Source organism: Manduca sexta, chromosome 9, assembly GCF_014839805.1.
Source record: "Manduca sexta isolate Smith_Timp_Sample1 chromosome 9, JHU_Msex_v1.0, whole genome shotgun sequence".
Classification (NCBI taxonomy): domain Eukaryota; kingdom Metazoa; phylum Arthropoda; class Insecta; order Lepidoptera; family Sphingidae; genus Manduca; species Manduca sexta.
In genome coordinates this window covers 3,561,729-3,586,377 of record NC_051123.1, presented here as the reverse complement: position 1 = coordinate 3,586,377, position 24,649 = coordinate 3,561,729, and the positions used below count along the sequence as shown (strand labels likewise).

The window sequence follows — 24,649 nt, the reverse complement described above, 5'->3', positions numbered from 1 at the left end:
ATCAGTTTGTGTACATACGATTTCAAAAGGCCGGTATAATTGTCGACTGCCGAGAGATAATCATCTCTCGTCAGTCGACATTCCATTGGACCCCACTCCACTTACCATCAGGTGCAGTGGAGTCACTTTTTCGTGCCCGTATAAAAATAAATCTGAAAATTTCTGATGTTGTTGATGACGTTTAGCAATAAGCTTATTGATACAATATTTTTTTTACATAAATTAAAAAGTTTCTATCGACAACAATGACCAGTAAAACGAAGTAAAAACAACTTAATAAGTATGTATTATCAATGAAGAAATAAAAACTTAAAGACAATAGCCAAGATTGATAAATGGAATGACTGATCAAAACGGGAATAGCTAACGTAGCCGCGAAATTCTGCTTAGACATGTTCGAATCGAACATGGAATGGTGTGGAGATGGTAAATATTATAAATAAGTAAATTGGTAGGTGTCTCATATGTTGTAACCCCCGGGTTGGATGGCAGCGTGGAAGGTAGGCTTCATGCTCTCATTAGCACAAGGCTTATTAGTTATTAGCATGCTTGGATTACTGTGTCGCATGTTATCGCTGGCATGCGTGCCATTAATCTACCATCTCTGTCATGAGCATTCTCTATCGACCTAAAGCTATAGAGATATAGAAGGTAGGTCCGTTCATTCCTTACGCACGGACGCTTTGTTGGTGGTAGGATATATTTTACATCCTCCCGGATAGCGACCACCGCACACAAAGTGTGATAACGCGTCATAGTGGCCCACGTAATGGTACCGCGATCTAAAACCAGCCTGTATGTATCCGGTTCTAATAGGCCGGCATAATTGTGTCGGCTGCCGAGGGGTAATCATCTCGCGTCAGTCGACTTTCTATTGGAACCCACTCCAATTACCATTAGGTGTAGTGGGATCACATTGTCATAGACGTATAAAAAAAAAGTGAAGTCGACTCCACGGTTTCCTTTGTCCATAAGGCGCAATATGCGTTGGACCTCACGAATGCGCCGTCATTACTCAAAGTCCGGCCGGTGGCTTACGGCGAGTTACTTTTTTCTCACATTATACCGAATTCAGCTCGGCAATAACAAAAACTCAATTCTTATGGGAATATTTGCTTCAGATTTATGGATTTGACTAGAGATTAGGAGTTAAAGCACACTAACGAATATTAAATTATAGGTATAGCGCTAAAATTAAATTACCTCCTCTGGCGTTGTATTCAGGTAAAAATATTCTATGATAAACAATATTACTAAACGAGAAAGTCATACTCATTTGGCTTTACAATTAGGTAATAAAAATAATTTTAAAATCATTTTGATTTTTAATAAATATCCCTTTAAAATTTTTAACAGTTATTAACAAAAAATATAGGACGATCGCAATATATTCCATCTATTAACTGCTTTATATTTTATCTGACATATTTTTCAAAGTAAATTTTAATCCACACTCAAAGACCTGAAGCTTCCTGCTAAACCAAGATCCATTCCACTTAATTTCTCTTTCATCCTGCTGGACTCATTGGATACTGCTCTGCTCATTTCCTTAAAGAACTGTTTATTTGATTCATTACTTAAAACATCTCTCCATTCCTCTGGAATATTAAAAATTATAAAAATATAAAATAAATGCTGTAATTGTCCTCAATTGACATAAGATAATTCTTATAAAAAAAAGTACACAATGTCTTTTTCATGCGGGCGGAGTTACGAAGGAAATCTAGTGATTAAAATCATTTCGTCGTAGGATCAGTTTAGCATCATTTTTACATATTATAAAACAAACTCCCCTTTTCTGTGCGCCTTATTTGGATAAGATAAGAAATTGTGTAAATTTTAATAAACATCAATAAAAATACTCACCAAATAATGTAACTATAGACCTTTCTTCTCCGCCCAATTCAGAAGGCAAGATATTCTTTGGCACATACTCATGCAATGTTTTTACGTCATCATGTATTTGGAATCGACTTGCCATCTTCGGCCCAAACATTTTCTTCAGTATATCGACGATTGCTTTCAACCTTTTTGATGACGTTATAGCGTGTATATTCTTTATTCTCATGCCATAGCCATGCTGAAAAGAACCACTAACTTAGACGAAGGTTGGATTAATTCTAGGAGTTTACCTTTTTGTGTATCGAATGGAATTATGGAATCCCCAGGCTTAATGACTGCAGGGGCCTGGAGAGTTGGAAGGGGATATCAGGGGGAAGGAAGTGTGAGGGAAGGAAAGGAACCTTATTAGGATCGGCGGAGGAGAGTCAGTAGGAAGGCCAGGAAATGTTCACGAGACTATATAGGCTTATTTATTTATTTATTTATTTAAGGACCTCCAACAAAGGATACACGGCATATAATAAATACAATGTCGTAATATTGGTACAATTAACAATGTGACGTGCCTCTTCAATTATAGGAGACCACAGCTTCAATGTATAGTTACAACCAAACCATATACACACTAACCTGCGTGGCTAGGGCCGCGGCAAATGTCCCCCGTGCAAGGCCGTGCATTCGGTGTGGAGAGCGAGTGCACAAGAATGGCCTTGGGGGGATAGGTTTTATTTGACTCTTAAACGATGAAGTGAGAAGACACGTGCAGGCAACCAATAATATTATCGATTGTACTGAATTCGGGTGTTTTGGTTTAAATAAAATAGTGATAATAATATGAGATGACAACTGCAAATGACTACAAGAAATGCAAACTTATTATTTACCACTAATATAGTAATAAATGAATGAACTTCAGTAAAATCAATCGCTGTTAAATACTCCATAACGTTGACATCTCTGTAATCCAAGATAATCACAAGACCGTTGACGTAATCTCGCATCCTGAGGTATTCGCAGAACTGAAATATAAAAATGGAACTAGAGTCTTGCTGGTTGGAAATTATTATTATAGAGCCGCTATGTTCAGTGCTCGACTTCCATAGAATCTAGGGACAGCATCGGGTCGCCGCGTCATCCAACCCTGTTCGCCATTTGATGAAGCCAAACATTATAATATAGAGAATTATAAAAACACGTTAAGACAAGACCTATATAATATAATAATATCAGCACTGTATTATATACTGTCCCACTGTTGGGCACGGACCTACTCTACTGAGAGGGAATAGGCCTTAGTCCACCACGCTGGCCTAGTGCGGGTTGGTAAACTTCACACACCCTCGAAAATTCCTAATAGAGAATTTCTCAGGTATGCCGGTTTCCTCACGATGTTTCCCTTCACCGTTAAAGCAAGCGATAATTCATAAAGAATACACACATATTTAATTTTTTTTTTAATTAAATTCAGAGGTGTGTGCCCTTGGGATTTGAACCTGCGGACATTCGTCTCGGCAGTCCGTTCCACAACCAACTAGGCTATCGCCGCTAACAAGACCTATATTAACTACTAATGTTAATTTTTACCCCAAACAGAGCATAAAGAGACTTTCAATTTCAGATTGGATTTTAATGTCACGAGAGAAAAACCTATAAGAACTAAATACTTACGAAAATTATGAACGATACTCCATCAGCGTATGCCTTCTTAGTCAGTCCATCGCCAAGAATTTTCAAAGTGAATATTCTGTAGTGATCTTCTGTCAGTTGTGGTAGCAGCGCTAAAGCCCTGGAATAATTATGGGTTAAAAAAAATCGTTGATCGAAATTCAATAATATCAGCCCTGTGTTATATACTGCACGCTGTTGAGCATGGGTCACCCCTAATACTGATTTAGGGTTTCTACCACGCTGGCCTAGTGCGATTTGGCAGACTTCAGTATGTTGGTTTCCTCGTTGTTTTTCTTTATTGTTAAAGCAAACAATACAAATGTAACTGTAGGGGATATCCATTAACCGACTAATGAGCTATGCTTACGCGAAAGTTAGGCATTGAAATAAAATTATTTCACGGTCGGGCGAGTTCATGGGGCGGACCAAGAAGGCTGCAGTCTTCGAAGAAAATTATAATAAAATTCCGCGATAAATCCGTAAATTAATTTTATTTCAATAAATTAACTAACTGAGATTCGAAGTCAGGACTCCCAGACCTACTTATATTCCTGTTAGACTAGTCAAAAATAATATAAATAATAAACATTACCCGACTCCGTTTAAACTATTGTATCCATTTCTTGCGTCGCAATTTTGGAAAATCTTTGGCAGTATTGTGCGTAAGGAACATATTTTGCCTATCTGTATTTTTACTTTCTCCACTGATCCCTTCGTTAAAATCAAACATCTTTCTAAGTATTCACGAGCTGTAAATTAATAAATATTATTAACATTCCATATCCTATAATCTCAGTTGAGAGTAAAGTCAGCAGAATTTTCATAAATACTAACTAGATTGAAGAGTCAAATAAAAGAATAGAAGACCAGGGGCCGTAGATAACATGCCTTTCTACGGTTGTTAAAGTTTAAAACATATGATTGGCGAAGAGTGGAATTTTTCAAAAGGTAACCTGAGGCAAATAAAAATTCTTTAGTTATATCGCGGCCAATTTAACAGAAAACAAAAAATTGACAAACGATAATAAACCTTAAAAGGAAGCCGGTAAGTATCGGGTTTTATGGATGCTTTGCCACTTATATTGTATGGGAATTACATATTCTATAATATTCTGTAATAGTTATATATTCATTATAACATGTAATATTAAGAAAAAACTTATGGCATCATTCAAATCTGGCACGTAAGTTATTCTTTGGCAAGACGTAAATTAGTTTTAATGATATTATGTAATATTAAAAACGCTTTCTCTTGTTTTATATATTTATAACCATATCGAGTATAAATTCTAAAATCCAAGCTAACACTTAACGATCATAAATAGTGGAGTGTCTGGAGCATTAAAAACCGTAAAACCTCGGATTAGAGTTATAGTGAATGAATTAATACGATCGATGTGGGATATTGTTTTTTAAACTATAAATTGCAATGTTTACCCAAAATTTTTTTGTGCACTCCATTTTTTCATTGTTAAAAAAAAAATATAAAAAATTTATGTTTGACCAAATATTTTCACTTTAAACAGTATTTTTTTAATTATATGTTAAATCTTACCTGAGTAGACATATAGGAACATTTTTCAAAGATACCTGTGTATAAAAATAGCTGTAGGGTCTCGAACAGTAGAAAAACGTGGAAGGGAGTGCGGAGCGAAAGCTGCTATGTAGTACAATGGAATTTCTCGGCCAGTTTAATTATAAATGAAACGTACTCTGTTGTGTACATTTAAAAAAATAAGGTAATTAATTACGACTAATGAAAAGAAAAAAAAATATTAGTACAAAATCTGTTTATTTAAATATATTACACTGTTGTCTACATCAAATATTTTCTTCTACTTCATCTATCTGTATAATAGGTGAAGTATTGGAACAACTATTTCCGTTGCACTGTAAACATGCTACACTGCAGTATAAACCACTTTTTCTGCATCCACACGCAGCTCCACATCCCTTTTTGCAATTACAAAATAACATTTGCAATAAATTATCCAGAGCAGGTAATTGATTCATTGTTATTGGGATGTACATGTTATTGGAATACTTCCATCCCCAATTTTCAATAATCAAATTCATTAATTCAAATTTAAAAATATCGATGAAGACCCCAATAATATATTGCAAGCAGGTGTAGCATGTATTTTGAGTTTATATTGCGCTCCGTCTAAAACTCATGATTTAAATACATTAAGGTTTAATTCTTTCATAAAAGCAACATCCAAAAATACGAGTGTTCTTTTGTCATCACTGCCTCCAACAACTGATGCAGCGTTTGAGCACTTTAAAAGAGTATACCTACAAATTCAGATATGGCTAGGAAATGACGTAGTTATTGAAAATTGGGGATGGAAGTATTCCAATAACATGTACATCCCAATAACAATGAATCAATTACCTGCTCTGGATAATTTATTGCAAATGTTATTTTGTAATTGCAAAAAGGGATGTGGAGCTGCGTGTGGATGCAGAAAAAGTGGTTTATACTGCAGTGTAGCATGTTTACAGTGCAGCGGAAATAGTTGTTCCAATACTTCACCTATTATACAGATAGATGAAGTAGAAGAAAATATTTGATGTAGACAACAGTGTAATATATTTAAATAAACAGATTTTGTACTAATTTTTTTTTCTTTTCATTAGTCGTAATTAATTACCTTATTTTTTAAATGTACACAATAGAGTAACTTTCATTTATAATTAAACTGGCCGAGAAATTCCATTGTACATAGCAGCTTTCGCTCCGCTCTCCCTTCCACGTTTTTCTACTGTTCGAGACCCTACTGCTATTTTTATACACAGGTATCTTTGAAAAATGTTCCTATATGTCTACTCAGGTAAGATTTAACATATACTTAATTAAAAAAAATACTGTTTAAAGTGAAAATATTTGGTCAAACATTAATTTTTTATAATTTTTTTTTTTTAACAATGAAAAAATGGAGTGCACAAAAAAATTTTGGGTAAACATTGCAATTTATAGTTTAAAAAACAATATCCCACATCGATCGTATTAATTCATTCACTATAACTCTAATCCGAGGTGAAAACCTCCAGGCGCTCCACTAAAATTAAAATATCACTTTTCCCAAACCAGGATTCGAACCTGGGATCTGCGGTGAACATACAGCGCAATGCAACACTACTAATGCAGTCTACATTATTTGCATAAAAATATTTAATGAATGTATTTACTTACAATAATCCTTCTTGGTCAAATGATATTGCTTCTTCAGCCAATCCCTTAGGGAATCTACTAACTGATCTATCTCCTCTTGTCTCTCCAGGTTATTCCATTTCCTGACAACAGTGACTGTGTCTGGATGGAATTTTAATATATCGTCCTCCATGACGAAGTAAACGCGACTAACTCGCGACAAAAATGATAGTAGTTTTTATATGTTCATTGTTTATAATATTTTATTCAGAGATATCAGAGAAAAAAATATTTTTTGATGTGATTTTAAATAAGGAAGAGGTCTTCAATTTGACGTTTATTTTTTTTAAATAAGGAAGTGCTTCTCATTTTGACTTTTTTTTATGTTTGTTATCTCAGAACTCAATCATTAATATTAAACGATTTGCAAAATAGTGGGGTCACTTTGCAGTGCTCGTATAAAAAAAAAAGTTGGGAACGGAATAGTCTATCAAAACGAAAGGCTGCAGGTTCAAATCCCAAGTCGGTCAATTCTAACTTCGAAAGTGATGTGTCCTGTATTGTTTATTATTTATCGTCCATTTTAACGGTGAAGGAAACATCGTGAGGAAACCTGCATAACTAAGAATTTCTCTATAATAATTTCGAAGGTATGTGAAGTCTGCCAATCCACACTAGGACAGCGTGGTTTACTAAGCCCTAATCCCTCTCAGTAGTAGAAGAGACCCGTCCCTCGGCATTGTGACAATATACAAGGCTAGTATTATTTTATTATAAGCATACATAACGTTTTAAAAATCTATCTACCAAATAGTCTTGTCAAAATAGGTTTAGCCAGACGTACAAATAGACAGGCGTAAGTTTTTAATACATTTTATGACAATGGTGTAAATTATATAATAATGTGACATAAAAAAAATATTACAGTCGGATCTAATTATAAATATGATAATTATTATTAATCACTACATTCAAGGTTCAGCATGATGTGTGATTATTTTATGAAACTTAAATGGCTAAACGAATTTCGATTTATATTTCTTAAATAATGTTAGGATTTGATTAGCCATTTTAATGATACGGGAAATAAACTTACTGTATTAGTCATTAAATATACGATATATTACTAAAAAAATAAAAATATAATTCACCTTTATCCCTCTAAGGTTAGGCAGAGGTGCAGTTAATGCACTTACTTTAATTTATTATATCCCATAATGAGAGCAAGGACGGGTTTAATGCATAATATCGGACACAAATGATAATCCAGGCAATTATTTTGTTGCCTGACCTAGGAATTGAACCCTTAACCTCACAATTCATAACCTAAATATTATAGATCAAAGAAGGGATATTTATTTTGAGAATTAATACAAACCTAATTATCTGATATTTTTCTCATAGGATTTCATAATATTTACAAGGTTTTTTTAGTGGTTTCGTTTGTCTTACAATCTGTTCGTAATATAAAAAAGCTAACAACATTAAAGTGTAACATTCCTATTAGTGTTACACCAAACTTTTACTGCATAATTTATAGACTAGGTATCCCCGGAATACATCTGGATTAAATCTGGCATACATATGGATTCAATTCGGGATAGTCATGATATTGAAATATTACCAATTAATTGCCTATGCTCAGAACTGACTTCTTAAAAGAAAAACACCCTGTATAACCTCAATTAATTAAGAAAATTAACTAATTATTAAGACAATGGTTATGCCTAAAGGTAATTTACAGGCCTTGAGACTGAATACACTAGAGACATTATTTTTTATAATGAGAAGAGGAAAAAAAATAATTTGGTCATTTGAAGGTAATTCATCAATGATTATAAAAAAATAATTTGGTCATTTCAACATCAATGATTATAAACACCCACAAACAAAATTATGTCAACTGCCTCAGTGGTGTATTATTGCGTGCGCAGTACGACTTCCGCCCTCAGGTCTCGGGTTCGATTACCGGATCGGCCTAAGTGACGGATTTTCAGCCCAGTATCAGCCTGGAAATGTCGCAGGAACATGTTGGATGCAGGCCGCTTTCGACAAGTCCCTCTGGAAATCTTTGGGGCAGATCTATTTTCCGCAGTGGACTTTATGTGGCTAATGATGATGATCAGCCTGGAGTCTGAAATTTGTATCCGATTTAATGATAGGTATATTACCTATTATCGCTATGGAATACAAACAGTCAAGGGATGCACTAGTAGCCACTCTGTTTACCCTTTTGAAGATAAACGGCGCGAGTGTTTAAATTTAATTTGGTCGAGCCATGCTGCAGACGTATTTCTGAGTATAAAAAGAGTAATAAAATCCAAGCATACAATACGCAGCGATAGCCTAGTTGGGAGTGGGACGGACTGCCGAGACGAATGTCTGCAGGTTCAAAAGCCAAGGGCTCAAACTTCTGACTTTTCTAAAATCATGTGTGTTTTCTTTGTTTCTTTAACAATGAAAGAAAACATCGTGAGGAAAGCTGCATATCTGAGAATCTCCATAAGAATTTCAGGGTATGTGAAGTCTGCCGACCCAGGCTGGGTCAGCGAGTCGGTCAAAGACTAATCCCTCATAGTGTTAGAGGAGGCCCGTGCCCAACAGTGGGGCAGTATATAATACAGGACTGTTATTATATTATTATTTTATATATTATAAAGTATTATGACGTGTTACTCCGTTATAGGTCATAGAACAACGTGAGTTCGAGTATGTACCACCACATTGTCCATTTCTGCAGCAGTGTGTAACTATTGTTGTGTTCTAATTTTAAGAACTTTGTAGCCAGTTTACTAAATACTTTGGGAATTAACATCCTCTAACTGTATAAACTCAAGTAGTGGTTTTAAATTTAAATTTCGAGAAAGCTGTTGCTGCTGTTTTTAAGCAATCTTGTAGTGTATCTAGATGTTACAAGAAAAGTCTAGATCTTCCATAACAGTAGAAAGTTCTCTCAATTCTTGCAAATCTATGACACTTAACATCTTGTCTTAGAGTGAAGAGTGCAGTGGAGTGCCATGCTGTATTATAATTTAAAGTTCCGTAAGGAGATGCTCCTGTTAAGGTAGTTGCATCGCTTACCATCAGACGATTAGCATGCTCGTCTCGTCACACAATTGCTATAAAAAATCCCAAATTCTGAGGAGCACAGGAGAAACACTTCAAATTCCGATGGGAGTTTTAAAATCTTTTCTGGAAACGAGATGTGCTATAGTAGAATTTATAATAATAAAGGTTTCTAATGTATTTTCAACCAAGTCTGGGAAATACACTTTAAAACTGACGTTAACAATTTCCAGCTAGGACACAATTGAAATGAAACAACTTTTTTGGGTGTTTCCGATGAAAAATATTTAATATTTCACATGCAGCTAAAACGAGATATAATAAATTCATTGACAATTTAATATTTCATGGAAATGATCACAGGATATTGATAACAAAGTTCAAATGTAAACTATATGAATTGTAAAATTGTAAAAATTATGAACAATGAACAAATCTATATAAACAGTACAAGCTTAACCAAATCGAAATGAATATTCAAAGTTAATTAACTGAAATAATATTTACATTACATTGGAATATTTGGAACTAAGAACGTAATTTTGAGATTATTGAAAAGCCAAAAGAAAATGAAAACACGGACAGTAAAAAAATGCTTATTAACGACTTATTTCCAAACTATCAAACCCCCCTTTCCCCGTGGAAGCAGATCAATTAAATATACCCAAGATACTATTTATTTACAAAAATAAATCACGAATGCCCTGCTATTAAAATAAAGCAAGAATAACGTGACCAAACCTGTTTTTCGTATTCGATACAGAAACTGCAAAGAAATCTAATAAAAATCTTATAAATACAGTAATTGAAAACTAAGGAACATAATATAGTTTTTGACAATTGTAGACCAAGGTAAATCATATAAGACTTAAACATAAACCAAAACTACTAGACTAAAGATAGCCGTATTCTACGTTGAAACGTTATGAACCTAATAATGAAGGCATCCCTTGTCACTTGTGCGGCAGAGATTGTCGTGCAAAAATTGGCTTAGATAGCCACGAAATAAAGTGCAAGTTCAGCAGACAATAATTGCATCGTCTCAAAAGACGCACAAAGCCAGAGAGAAGCCTCTATAATACAGAACCTTTCAACAACAAAGAATGAACACAGTTGTATGAAGCGTGGATTTCAGATTCGTTTTCTTATACTTTTGAGTAAAATCAAATAAAAAAATGCTCTTTCAATTGTTTCAATAACATGAACTTTATGTGCAAATGTTATGCTTTATTATTATACTTTATAACACACCTATATTAACAATTAATCGACAGTCAATCTTCGGAAAGATCCAGGCATTCCCATATATTCCTCGTTGAATTTGGATTCGTGTCTTTTCGTCTCATCACTTACAAGTTTTTCTGTGTCTCTTATTATTTTCTGAGACTCTTCACTTTTCAATGTCTCCTTCCATAACTCTAAAAAACAATTAAATTAATTCCTAACATTGTTTTCATCACATTGCAAGACTACTTAAATTATCTTGTGAGTTGGTAACCATGTCCAAATTAAAATATAGAATATTTTATATACCTATTTTATAGGGACATAACATAAAGCATAAAAATCTTTATTTTTTTTATTGCTTTTAATGACGAGAATTCGTCTGATGGTAAGCGATACGACCGCCCATAAACAGTGGAAACGCCATCCTACACCTTCAATAACAAGGTATTGTTTGGTATTCCACTGCGCTCGCTATCCTGATACATGAGATGTCAAGTCTTATTATGTCCCGTAGTTACGCTGGCTACAATGTTCTTCAAACCCGAACAACAGTGACGACATACTGCTACTTGGCAGTTATTTAAAAATTTTAATCATCTACTCTCTTTTGGCCTAATATTGACTGTCAAGCCATTAACCTATTTCCATAAACTGCGTTTCTACAATGTTTTACATCCCAAAACCCTTTAGCCATTACGATGCAATGTTACTTCACGAAATAACTATTATTCCCCTAAATATTGGGGATACTAAGTATTAACTATTGAATTAATTGACTATCAGTATCGAGTGTATATTTGGCTGGGAGCCAGATTTACTCGGCCGTAATAAGCTGACTTGATACGTCGATCCGAGACGAAAATTCTAGCTTTAGCTGCTAGATAGCACGGTGGCTTAAACATCCATCTGTCTTGTATAAGACTAATTGAGAAGCAAGCGAGCTATAGATCGTGTAAAGCTGTGATAAAAACTTGATGTGGAGTAACATTTATCTATACATATTATAAAGCGAAGTCCCATTTTCCGTTTGTATGTATGTTATCGATTTTTTCAAAATCTACTGAACGGATTTTTATGAAATTTAGTATTAAGATAGTTTAAGACCTTGGGAAGGTTATAAGCTACATTTTATCCCGGAAAACCCCCTCACGCGGACGAAGCCGGGAGCAAAGTCTAGTAGTACCTCGAAATGAAAACACACGAGTAAAGTTATTTTGTTAAAATTTTGCCTTGAATTTAGCTAAACTTTAATTTGACATTTACCGAGTTAGCTCATAAACAACAATGACAAAATAATATTTTAATCATTAAACGTAATTATGAACAAAATTACTACTTAAAAATTATTTATAATGTTTTATTCGTAAACATGGAACAACCTAACATTATTTTAATTAGAATAACAATTATGTTAGTAATTTATTTTATGTATTCTACTCAATTAATTGGTATTGGCAATTAGTACTTAGTTTAAGATATACAAAAATTCAAGGTACACAAATATTAATTTTAACACAACGTTAAGAAAACTAGGAGTTACTTTTTTCTCTATTTGAACATGATACCAAGTTTTTTACTTACCATTTAGTTTATCACACGACATTTCATCGCCTCCAAAGTCCTTCGGAAGTATCTCTTTAGGTATGTGTTTGTGTAAGTCCTCGTAAGTATCATGTACGTGGACTCTGTTAGCTACTTTCTCTCTGAGAGCTTGCTTCAGAAGGTATACGAACTTGTCAATGTACGCTGGAGCGTTTAGTATGTGTATACCTTTGATTTTTGTTCCGATGCCTTCCTGTAAAATTATGTAGAAATTTGGAATTTGTTTTAATATAACATTATGTGAAACTGAAAAGTAGAATTTAATCATATCTTACTAAGTTTATACATTTGTAAAAATGTTTGAATGTTTTAAAACATAGAAACAATAGAATGGATCTGAATGAAATTTGACCTACAGTGAGACCATGTCCTGGATTAGCACATGGGAAAGAAAATATTTTTTTTATCTAATTTCCAATTTCAACGGGCGGATATAATTGTGTCTACGGCCGCCAATGGTTTGAGATTTTTATCATCTCTAATAGCAACCATTATAATTTACAGCCACTGTAGTAACAACATAGGCGAGCTACAAACTTCTATCCTGTCCAGCAATGAACGTCTTAACTGTTTTCAATAATCAAAAATTGACCAATCAGAACAAAGTTTTTGACATGTTCACAAATGAGTTATTTTGATTGGTTCATTCTCGGCATCGGATTGAAGATTGAGATTAGAATCCATTATTAAAAAGGCTGTTAGTAAGTAACAAATTAAGATAAATTCAAATATAACTTACCGAACACAAAACCTCTGCTTTCTTCATAACGATCGGATTTAGTTTGCTAAGATGACCTATGTGCACATTCTTTAGATCTAAAATAAATCTTTCTGCTGGCGTGTAGTCGAAGTTTATTCTGTATTCTCCAACCTGTAATTATACAGCTAATTATAGGACATCTCATCGTGTTTAATACCATCTAAGAAGTTTAAGATAATGATGATAGCTAATACGAATATAGGCGAGCTGCGATAGCCTAGTTGGTTGTAGAACGGACTGCTGAGACCAATGTCTGCAGGTTCAAAAACCAAGGGCACACACCTCTGAATTCTCTAAAATCATGTGTATATTCTTTGTGACTTATCGCTTGTTTTAACGGTGAAGGAAAAAATCGTAAGGAAACCTGCAAAGTTCTCTATAGGAATTTCGAGGGTGTGTAAAGTCTATCTATTCGCACTAAGTTAGCGTTGTTGACTGAGACCTAATCTCTCTCAGTTGTAGAGGAGTCCCGTGCCTAGCAGTGGGACAGTATATAATACAGGTCTGATATTGTTATAATTACTTATAATTAATTCGAATATGGAGTTGTGATTCCACATGTATACGCCTCAAAAACCTAGGATCTATGCCGATAAAAAAAAAGCGACTTACCAAAAAGTTGTATCTCAAATAAGATAATATAGTAAATTTATCCATATGTTGCTCTGAAAATTGTGTCACCATAACTCTTGTTCGATCAGTAGGATTCAGTTTTGGAAGTGGGACGTAGTTCCTGAAAATTTTCGAGTTGCTAATTATCTTGTTAGTATTAGAAACGCGAATTGTTTCTTAGAAGTAATGTAAGTAACCGCTGATTACGTTTGGATAGAAGTCGTGGAAATAACCTATGAAACGAGCAATATATCCTTTGTCCTTTTCATCCGCACCAAATATAATTTATACTAATATATAAAGACAAAGAGTTCGTTTGTTTGCGCTAATCTCAGGAACTACTAAATTGGTTTGGATTTTTTTTCACTAATAGGAAGCCACATTACTCATGAATGTGATAGGCTTTTTATTCCAGGAAAATATTTACCCCGGAAAAACGAATTCACGTGAACGTTTATATAATTGATAATTAAGTAGACATTTGTCGACATTTTGTTTCGTTGTTCGTCAAATAAGATACCTAATATATGTTTAGGACACAAAGTAAACAGTTGTTCAAATTCCATGTTTTTCATAAAGTTTGTTATACTTACACCGCATCCCAAATATCTTCAAATTCTTCCAATGTTTTGTTTAAACATAATTCAGGTATCATACCACGGGCAGTAAGCAACCTCTCTATTCTTCTCTTTGTTTCTTCAACTGATCCCTTTGCTATTAACAGTACCCTTTCAAGATTTCTTCGACCTAAAAAGAAATATTTAGTAAGAAGAAGATATATCATACTGTTTATTATTAAGAGCTTGCCATTCGCCTGATGGTAGCGATACGACCGCTCATGAACAGTAGGCACACCATCCAACACCTTGTATTACAAAGTATTGTTTGGTATTACACTGCGCTCGCCATCCTGAGACATGAGATGTTAAGTCTTATTATGTCCAGTAGTTACACTGGCTACAATTTTTTGCAAGTAGGAACACAACAAAGACTACACACTGCATGGCGGCAGAAATAGGCTCTGGTACCTACCCTACTACATATTAGAGACCTACCACCAGTGAATAAATCAAGATATTTTAATCCTGTTTCCAGTGATTGTCAAATCCCTAAATTGCAATCAGATCGCATTTCATTCAAAGCACGTATGAATTTACTCACTTTATTTTACTAAGCTCTGAATTCCCGTTTGTAAATTAAATGGAACTATCGATTAACATTGTAACAAATTGACCATTATTCGTTTGGTTTTCCGTTTTGACACAAGTGTTTGTTTTTATGTTACTAACTTTCCCTTTTGCAATTTATCCTAATATAAAAACATAAAAAGCAATAAATTTTGACCGTCAGTGTTTTAACTATAAATCACTATTTAGCCATTTTCTCCCTTACTTCTAATAATTTTAGAGTCAAAAAGACAAAACACTAATTTGGTTAATCATCATCAGTCGCAGAATGTCGTCCACTGAACATGGACCTCCCCCAGAGATTTCCAGATCGATCTATTGGAAGCGGCCCGCATACAGCAACCTCCTACGACTGGGCTTCTGGCACGAAGTGGCAAGCGTAACGTCGAACGTCCACCCACGAGGTGGACAGATGACTTAATAAAAGTCGCAGGATTTGTTTTTTTTTGCTATAGCATTTGACTTTATCTAATTCAATTTAAAGATTTCTTTCATCGACATGAAAGTGTTTCTCTAAAGTAATCTTTATAATAATACAAGTCAAAAGGACTTGCTCCCCAACAACAACGGATTAGACCTTGCCGAAATGTGACATGTTTATGTAACATGAGGTAATGTCGTCCCTGCTTCGCGTTGTGATGATATTTATCCCTAGGGCGCTATTCAGTTTCACGGGATAAAAATTACCATTCTACACAATGCCAAAAGCACAATTTAGGAAACACTAAATTGGTTCAAGGTTTATGATCTCTCATTGCCTTAATGTTGTTGTTCTGGCATGTAAAGTGCTTAACTGCTTCTATAATTACGGTCAATTATCGCTTTGTTGAACTGTCTTTGTCATTGGTGGACTTTTGGTTCAATTCCCAGGTAGGGCTACTAGATTATTTATTTGATTTGATTTTGGACATGATATAGCATTCTTTATCATAAGATATACGTTCAGCGAATCTTTTTTTCCTAGCCCTATAAGAATGTCATAAAATGCGTGCCACTGCTAATCCTGTCTTACAGGAGTTGTAGTGGTGAGTCTGAGGGCAGGGAAAGTCTCTCTATCAGTCCTATAAGAACACAAATCTGATATAATGTATATGATAGGTACACTAAAAACGTAGTCGGGAATGCCACAAAGTATCCCGACGGAAAGGAAGTGTATCGTGAAGAAAAATCGTATGTGAACTGTGCCAACCTCAAACACGCTGTCAGTAATACAGTTTTCAGCAAAAGGATTATAATATGGACAAAACACCGCTCTGAGGTCTCGAGTTCTAATTCAAAGTCAGCTAATTAGTCTACTCGCAGTCTGGAATTTGTTCCTGATATGGCGATAAGCAAGCATCCTATCACATCATGGGTCGGAATTCATATGCCGAAAAGTGAGTGTCCTAGTTGCTCCCTCACCTACACTTTTTGGGATAAAGGCGTGATTTTATTTTTGCTTGATAATAGTGAGACCGAACCAAGATAGCTCTCTGCAATCATTGACGCCAGTATAAAGAAGATAAAATGTATAGAAATGGCATAACCTAACGACAAGTCCATCGTTCGGATTTATCACTCATACATAACGTTAGGTTAACAATTGTCGAAAGGCAACTTGGCTATGGCCCCAGAACTCATATTGTTAAAATTTCTTAATAGTAATAATATCAGGCCTGTATTATATATTTTACCACTGCTGGGAACAGGTTTCCTATACTAGTGAGAGGGATTAGACCTTAGTCAACCACGCTGGCCTAATGCGGATTGGTAGACTTCACACACCGTCAAAATTCTTAAAGAATTTTACATAGATATGCAGGTTTCCTCAAGATGGTTTCCTTCATCGCAAAAGCAAGCTATAAAAAGTCAGACATGTGTGCCCTTGGGTTTTGAACTTGTGGACCTTTGTCTCAGCAGTCCTTTCCACACCCAACTAGGCAATCACGGCTTCGAAAATTTTATGCTTTAAAAATAAAATATAAATACTTACTTAAATATTTACTAGCTTCTACTAAATGTTCTTCCTTTTGGATCCATTCTTGGATGGCGTTCAAGCTTTCGTTAATTTTATTTTCATCACCAATGTTGTATATTTCCCGAATTGCTTTTATATCGTCTTCGGTGACGATCACTAAAGGATGGTGTGGCGGTCTCTCCATACTTGATTTTTCTATGTATCTGGAACCAAAAAAAATATGATATAATTCTTCAAAATGACACTAAAATATTCAAGGCTTTGATATGACTGCTGATGTAAGCAGAAATGTAACTTGTAGAATTTAAGTCAACTAGTTATGTGACGGATACAAATGCTGGTCAATTATTGTTTTAATCAGATAATATTGCACTTTTTGTATTGAAAACTGGCATTTTTAATTGCGCGACGAAAATTTTATCCAGAACTTTTGCTTTGATAGATGTATGATGGTAAATTAATGTCGAGAAAGTCAAGAATTATTACAAAGGCAATACTTTGATTATAATGAATGAATGAATGAATGAAACACTTTATTGAATACAACACATACAGAAAAATGGATTATATAATACAATTATACAATCTCTTCCAGACAATCTAATATATAAAGAGATTTATATTTATAACAAGCTAAAGAAGGGTGGGTAACAATTCAGCATGGGAGAAAAAAATGATACTAACAATCAAATTAATAATTAATGTACTTTGATATCAATTATTTACACTTAAATAACAACAATCAGTAAAAACGAACATGAGTTCTAAGTTTAAGTAAAATTAAGAAAAATGTGAAGAAGTAACAACAATATAAACGCTTACACACACGTTAAAGTTACGACAAACTTAAATATACACTGCAATTTGTTTTATTAAAGCGATGCAAGGTTTCTAACTGTTGACAATGAGTAACATAACGTGTTTGCCTTGGCATAGACAATTTCCCCTACATTTATATTTCTAATGTTATTTTTTATTCTAAAAACGTACTACGAATTACTAGAGACTATTTTTATGTTTAAAGAAACACATTTAGATCTGGTTTGTCAATTTGTGCTCGCGACTTGCTATGTTTTATTCTAATTTAAACCTTCTGGCTGTTATAATTAAATCTATTATTAAGAGAACGGAAATGTGACCTCACTGCACCTAATTGTAAGTGAAGGGGTCCAATAGAATGTCGACTGACGAGGGATGACTCCACAGTTGACACAAGTATGCCAGCCTTTTGGAACGGGATATACACAGGATGATCCCGGAACGCGACACACTTACATGGGCAACTATGGTGGGTTTTAACACCTTGTGTACGGTGACTAATTTATTTATTCAATAAATTATCTTAAATAATCTATTGTATATGTACAGTCAAAGATTTAATTAATTCAGTTATAAATGCCATTATAATTTATTTACATAAAAGGATCCCTTCTACCATACGTAATGCAACAAATCTGTTGTATGCCCAATATTGTTAACTGTGTATGTGTGTGTGTTTTTTTTTTCTTTTTAAACTTTGATTTTGGTGATATTATGTGTGTAAAAAATAATGGTTTAAAATGATTTAATGATTCCATTTTAATTAAAATTTACCAGGAAATATGTTCATTATATGACAAACGTCATATTATATTTTAATTGTCTTTTTTACGTCGGCATAATTGTAATAAATTGTTTATGCGTCAACACTCTTGACATGTGTGTCTATAAGACATTAGCTTACGTGCGGCCATGGTCACGTGAATTTCTTTTTCCGATATAAATATTTTCACGGGACAAAAAGGTAAAAAGTGCGTTAACAATCCTATCACTTGGGAGGTAAGGAGGGGGGGGGGGGTGATAAGTCGAGCGGTTGTGTTAGTTTCACCGGTCTTACGACCCAATGTCGACACTCGAAAGTATAACATCATCCGAGCGAACATTAGACCTAGTCCCTAACCCCTGTGTACCACCGACATACCAACCAAAACCCGCGGTGGCCTTCAGCGCATATAGGACGGCCCCGGGGTATCTTGTTGCACTAATAGCTGCTCGAAATCATCCCTGAAACATTCCTTGCGTCGGGAGTTAAACAGGAAATTTTTTCGTTCAGTATAAATGTTCAGATTTTGTTCGCGAATCCATCTCTCTCTCTCTCTGTAGTCGGTCCGTCATGACTGAGGATCGTGGTCATCACTGGATGTATCGCATTTAGAGCGGATTATTTGTCGCGTGTCCATATGTGAATAATATTTCCTAAAAAAAACACGTTGTCTACTTTACCAGGCCAAAGCCTCTAATGACTTGTAATAAATTGTTCACCGAAATCGACCTGGATGTCTACGATAAGTAATTGACTTAATAAACTGTATACTTGTTTCAAGCTAGCTTGTGGCCGCGTATTCACCTGCTTTACGCACATTCCTGGAATGGAAAGATAAGGAAGTTTCCTAAATGTAAGATTTCTTTAAATCTGTTAAGGAGTTTCATATAAAGTTTGATCCTCTACTTTAACCTTTTTTAAGCCTATTGACTTCGGCTTTAAATTTACTGATCAGTCAGCTAGTTAGCTTTTAATTTTGTATTATTTATATACACAGATAACGAGGTATTGTTTGCAAACTCCCATTAAAATATTATTAAAATAAATTTCGTGTTATATTGTGAAAATTTGCGTAAATAAGGAAATATAGGTAGCTACTATTTTTAGACATAGCATGCCTCCTGATTTAAAAAAATACTTATATGATCATGAATGACAAATGCAGCCACGATAATAGGCATTTATTACTTCTCATTACTGTTTATGATACGCCATCAATGTTTGACCATTCACTATTGACTTATTTACCATCACGTGTAAAGACCGTCATGACTTCTAGCAAACGTTTGCGATGGATATTTGCTATGCAAATATGACACTTATTTCAATGACCGTGACTATGTGGACCCAGCACGTACTTTGTTCACAAGACATTTTGCAGAATAGATTTGATGGTTTTACGATCTGGCTCTGACCTCAAATCTTTAAATGGATATTGGATGCTGAAATAATTATATACTTAACTAGCAACCCGCCCCGGCTTCGCACGGGTGCAATGCTGACTATTTAATGGATGTTATTATTATACATATAAACCTTCCTCTTGAATCACTCTATCTACTAAAAAAACCGCATCAAAATTCGTTGCGTAGTTTTAAAGATTTAAGCACACATAGGGACAGAGAAAGCGACTTTGTTTTATGCTATGTAGTGATGATGTCTGCTTTATAATAAAAATAATAGTCATTTGTAGGATATATTTTATATCCGCCCGGATAGCGACCACTGTACACAAGGTGTTAAAACCCGCCATATTGGTCCACGTAAGTGTGTCGCGTTCTGGGATCAGCTTGTGTATATCCGGTTCCAACAGGCCGGCATAATTGTGACGACTGCCATAAGGTAAACATCACTCGTCGTTCGATATTCTATCGGACCCCAGTGCACTAACCATCAGATGCAATAGGGTCAATTAAAAAAAAGACAATTTAACAAGGAATATTTTATACATAATAAATACATAACATCACGCATTTATCTCCGAAGGGGTATGCAGAGGCGCAACTAGGGCACCCACTTTTCGCCAAGTATGTTCCGTCCCATGATGTGGTAGGGGGCGAGCCTATCGCCATATCGGGCACAAATTCCAGACTCCGGGCTGATACTGAGCAGAAAAACCCAAATATCACTTTTCCCGACCCGGGATTCGAACCCAGAACCTCAGAGCGCTATTGTACCGGACATGCAATACAACTACGCCACCGAGGCAGTCAAGGAATGTTTTGCCACTTAAAATTTTCAATAAGATCTAAAATTGTTTTTTTTTAAGACATTATTCGCTAATCTGCATATTCCCACCATAACCTGCACGCCGTATGTATGGACCGAATATTCAGGGCCGCTTGCTCGGGAGAGGGTCTTAATATTTTGGAAATTTATTTAAAGAATTTATCAGTTGTGTAGAAAAGTTAATATGAGTTCAATATAATCCCTTAATAATATAATGTATAAAGTATAAGAATAATTGTGTAGTAAAATAGTTGACCCGACAGACGTTGTCCCGTCTTAACTATGAATTTGCAGCGCGCATTCTGTCAAGCATCGACAGTTATTTCAAACAATTGACAGTTATATAAAATAATTATTTTCGTTAAGTTTTCTTAAATTTTCTAATTTTCCGCGCATTTTTTTGAATTTTTTCTTCCATAAGAACCTTCTCCTGATAATAACAAACACAACAAAAAAAAATGTGAAATCGGTCCTGCCGTTCACGCGTGATGGCGTGACCAAGGAAAATAGGGATTAATTTCCTTTATAGATTCATTATTATAGATATCTTTATGACTTATCTATACTAAACGCGCTAATCTAAGGAACTACTACATCGATTTTGTTTTTTTTATTAATTGTAAGCTACATTCCTGTATACTATAGGCTATTTATCCCGGTAAAATATCCTGGACAGACATTTCCATCCTGGTCAAGTCGCAGGCAAAAGCTAGTAAATTACAAGAATAATTACAAGTCATTTAACCTTGATTTAAAAAAGTAATTGACACATGATGAAGGCATTTAAAATTAATTGTTAATGCAAATAAATATGCCTTGTTGGAAACGCTTTATATGCATTATTACACGTGTTGTATATACTGGTATTTTATATGTAACTATGGTATTATTATGGGTCAAGTACATAGGCTTTGTCATAAGAAGGATTTATATGAAGTTAACTAAGCCTGCTTCAGCGCCGTAATAGACTATTTGACTATGTTTGATTTTGTGCATTTTTAATATCTAATAACAATTACTACAAAAAAGAAATCCTTCGGTGAAAACATTAAAATTCGATAAAAAAGTTAGGCAGCAATGGAGAACTACATGCAGAAGTGGCCGTGGAGTGGGGATATCGCTCCATCTCTTTCTTTCGCACGAATCGAAATGTTTGCTGACGTCATTTGTAACTATTCCGTCTCTTTTCTGTTTTTTGACACGCTCCCCTACTACCAAATTTCAATGGCTTATAACTTGTGGATTTTTCACCAAATTTCAATGATATCTTCTGTTTTAGAATTTATACGAAGTACATACTTTATAAATGTTATACAAAAATAAGTCAAATATATTGTGTTGCATGAACTATACGATACCACTATCCCTAATGGTTGGGTCATCCTCTCCCAGTGCCCGTCCTGAGCCGAGGTACGTAACCCGTTAGTGGGTTATCGTCAGCATGGTCGCTTAATTTTCAAGGGTTGCGAGCGCCTAAAGCGCTTACCCAAAAGTCAGCTGTGTTTTATAAGCCAATCCTTGCCAGGCTAACAAACGTAGGTAAAGTTTAAAAAAATCGATACCAATGCAAATCCTGGGTCAAGCAATTGGCATAGCAACTTACACAATTACACCTAAACATTCAAATGCACTCATTTTATTTCCTGTATCAAAAAATAACAATTGTTCATGTATTTTAAAGAATCTCTTTATTACTTCATAGTTGAAATTCATTTGCGGCCTTTTAATTTTGTTATTTACTCCAAGTACGAATAATGTTTTGATACAAAAAAAATCTTGTATTTTTATTGTGGAGATACCTTTCCAGATATTCTAGTGAAGGCCTTTTACACGAGAAAATCATAAAAAAAAAAATAAAAACACACATCAACCCTTTGGGAGTAGGCAGAGGTTACAACCAGAGCACTTATTTATCGCCAAGCCTACTCCGTCCTATTATGTTATAGAGGCAAGCCTGCTGCCATATCAGGCACAAGTCCAAACTCCGGGCTGATATCGAGCAGAAAAATTAGGTATAATTTTGCCTAACTCAAGATCCGAATCCAAAACCACAGATCGATATCATACCACGCACAAAATGCAACTACGCCACCGCGGCAGTATAGAATCTAGAGCAAAACCAAGTAATATATATCTTTACCTTATCACACGAAGTATATCACTATTATTATAATACAGTATCCTTCTTGATCAATCCTCTAGCGCAGATCATGTTGCAATGACCAAGTATCGTGACGGAACTACGCTGATTCAAAACGCAAATAGCAGACTAACAAAAATTTTCACGTTTACTCGCCAACCAGGAGTGCGAAATACATTTTGAGAACGATAATTTGAACAACACGATGATAATTTGGAATATTAAGATTTAATATCATTGCAAAATGTAGGTAGATATTGTAAGTGACTTTTCAGTTGACCAACATCTCAGTTTCCGCAACCACGAAGGCTGCAGTCTTCGAAATGTCAAGGGAAAATTATAATCTAAAAAACCACGATAAAATCCGAGAAATAGTTTTATTTCTTTGACGAGCAACACGAATTAATTTTCGGTATATAATAATGCTTGGGAACCTGATTGGATTTAAATTTAAACATTGGAGGTGAAAGGATATTTATATCCGTCCTGATAGCGACCACAGTCCCCAAATAAGTCTGCCATATTGGCGTAAGTACGCATTCATCAGACAATGTAAATCCAGGTTCAAACAGGCCGATATGATTATAATGACTGGTGAGGAGTGATCATCCCTCGACAGAGGACACTACCTGGTCCCCATTACATTTATTTATTTTATTTATTTATAAGGTACAGTGATGTCACTTCGTTGTGCTCGTGAATTAATCTCTCATCAGGTGCACTCTCTGTTCCTTCTGTTTCACAGTCTGGTGAGACGGCAATCCCACATGACCGGAGAAAGATCGGGTGCAGGACCAAGGCTTTATGAGCTTTTCCAGGCACGCGGTATCACACAACTAACATCCTAACTCCGAGCTGGGACTGAGTTATTTTGAACATGGAAAAATCCAGTATTTTTGAAAAATATGTGCCTATATATAAAAATATACAATAAAAAATATATACATTCTGTTGCCGATATTCTTCTTCAATAAGAATGTTATAGAAAAGTCGGGCAAGATTTTTTTAACCCGTCACACAACTTCAGTTTTACGTGACAAAAAAATTTATTAGGTTCATTTTATGAAATCTAACGTCTGCCTATAATTTGTTTACACTGGATTCCCAGATCTGTATCCATAAATAAATTGAAAATAATATTGTTATGTTTATCCACATTAATATACCGTAATAATTTATACCTAGAAATAAATTCTGAGAATTGACCTTAATTCATAAGATACCAAGACTACATAACTATAATAAACAAGATAGTTATTAGTTCACAAGGTTATTACCATAAACAATCAATTAGTACCAACCCTAGTAGTTATAATAAAGCTTAACTGAGTATAAAATCATGAATAATAGTAAAATACAGATTGCATATTATTTAAAAAAATATAATATACGTAGATTTTTTAAATAGATATACTATAAAAATTATAAACTTACCAATCAATCCTGGTCCCTTGAAGTATGGACAGCCGTTTACCATCTCACGAAGGCGAATGTCTAATCCTCGGAACTTGTATAGCATTAAATGACGTATTAATATAGGTAGTTGTTTTAATTTCTGCCTATAGATGGGTTGCTTCTTAGAAGGCATTGTTGTTATTTGTTCTTTTTAGTAGTATACACTGT

At 34.7% G+C, this 24,649-nt stretch overlaps 2 protein-coding genes across 3 annotated transcripts; both read right to left on the bottom strand.

Moving 5' to 3' along the window:
• Window positions 1–1,384: 1,384 nt before the first annotated feature.
• Window positions 1,385–2,845, bottom strand: LOC115448087 (alpha-tocopherol transfer protein-like). Its single transcript, XM_030175386.2, has 3 exons — window positions 2,727–2,845; window positions 1,867–2,080; window positions 1,385–1,598 (listed from the first exon to the last, which is right to left on the bottom strand). Exons 1-3 carry the CDS (start codon window positions 2,841–2,843, stop codon window positions 1,444–1,446), a joined length of 486 nt encoding a protein of 161 aa, XP_030031246.2. The 5' UTR covers window positions 2,844–2,845; the 3' UTR covers window positions 1,385–1,443.
• Window positions 2,846–10,362: 7,517 nt separating this feature from the next.
• LOC115448090 (alpha-tocopherol transfer protein) lies at window positions 10,363–24,648 on the bottom strand. Of its 2 annotated transcripts, none has more exons than XM_030175391.2 (7): window positions 24,461–24,648; window positions 17,091–17,278; window positions 14,525–14,678; window positions 13,932–14,052; window positions 13,299–13,430; window positions 12,539–12,752; window positions 10,363–11,148 (listed from the first exon to the last, which is right to left on the bottom strand). In XM_030175391.2, exons 2-7 carry the CDS (start codon window positions 17,257–17,259, stop codon window positions 10,994–10,996), a joined length of 945 nt encoding a protein of 314 aa, XP_030031251.1. In that variant the 5' UTR covers window positions 17,260–17,278; window positions 24,461–24,648; the 3' UTR covers window positions 10,363–10,993. The 2 variants fall into 2 exon arrangements, with proteins under 2 accessions (XP_030031251.1, XP_037292763.1); XM_037436866.1 differs by lacking the exon at window positions 24,461–24,648 and adding an exon at window positions 23,027–23,045.
• Window position 24,649: the final 1 nt, after the last annotated feature.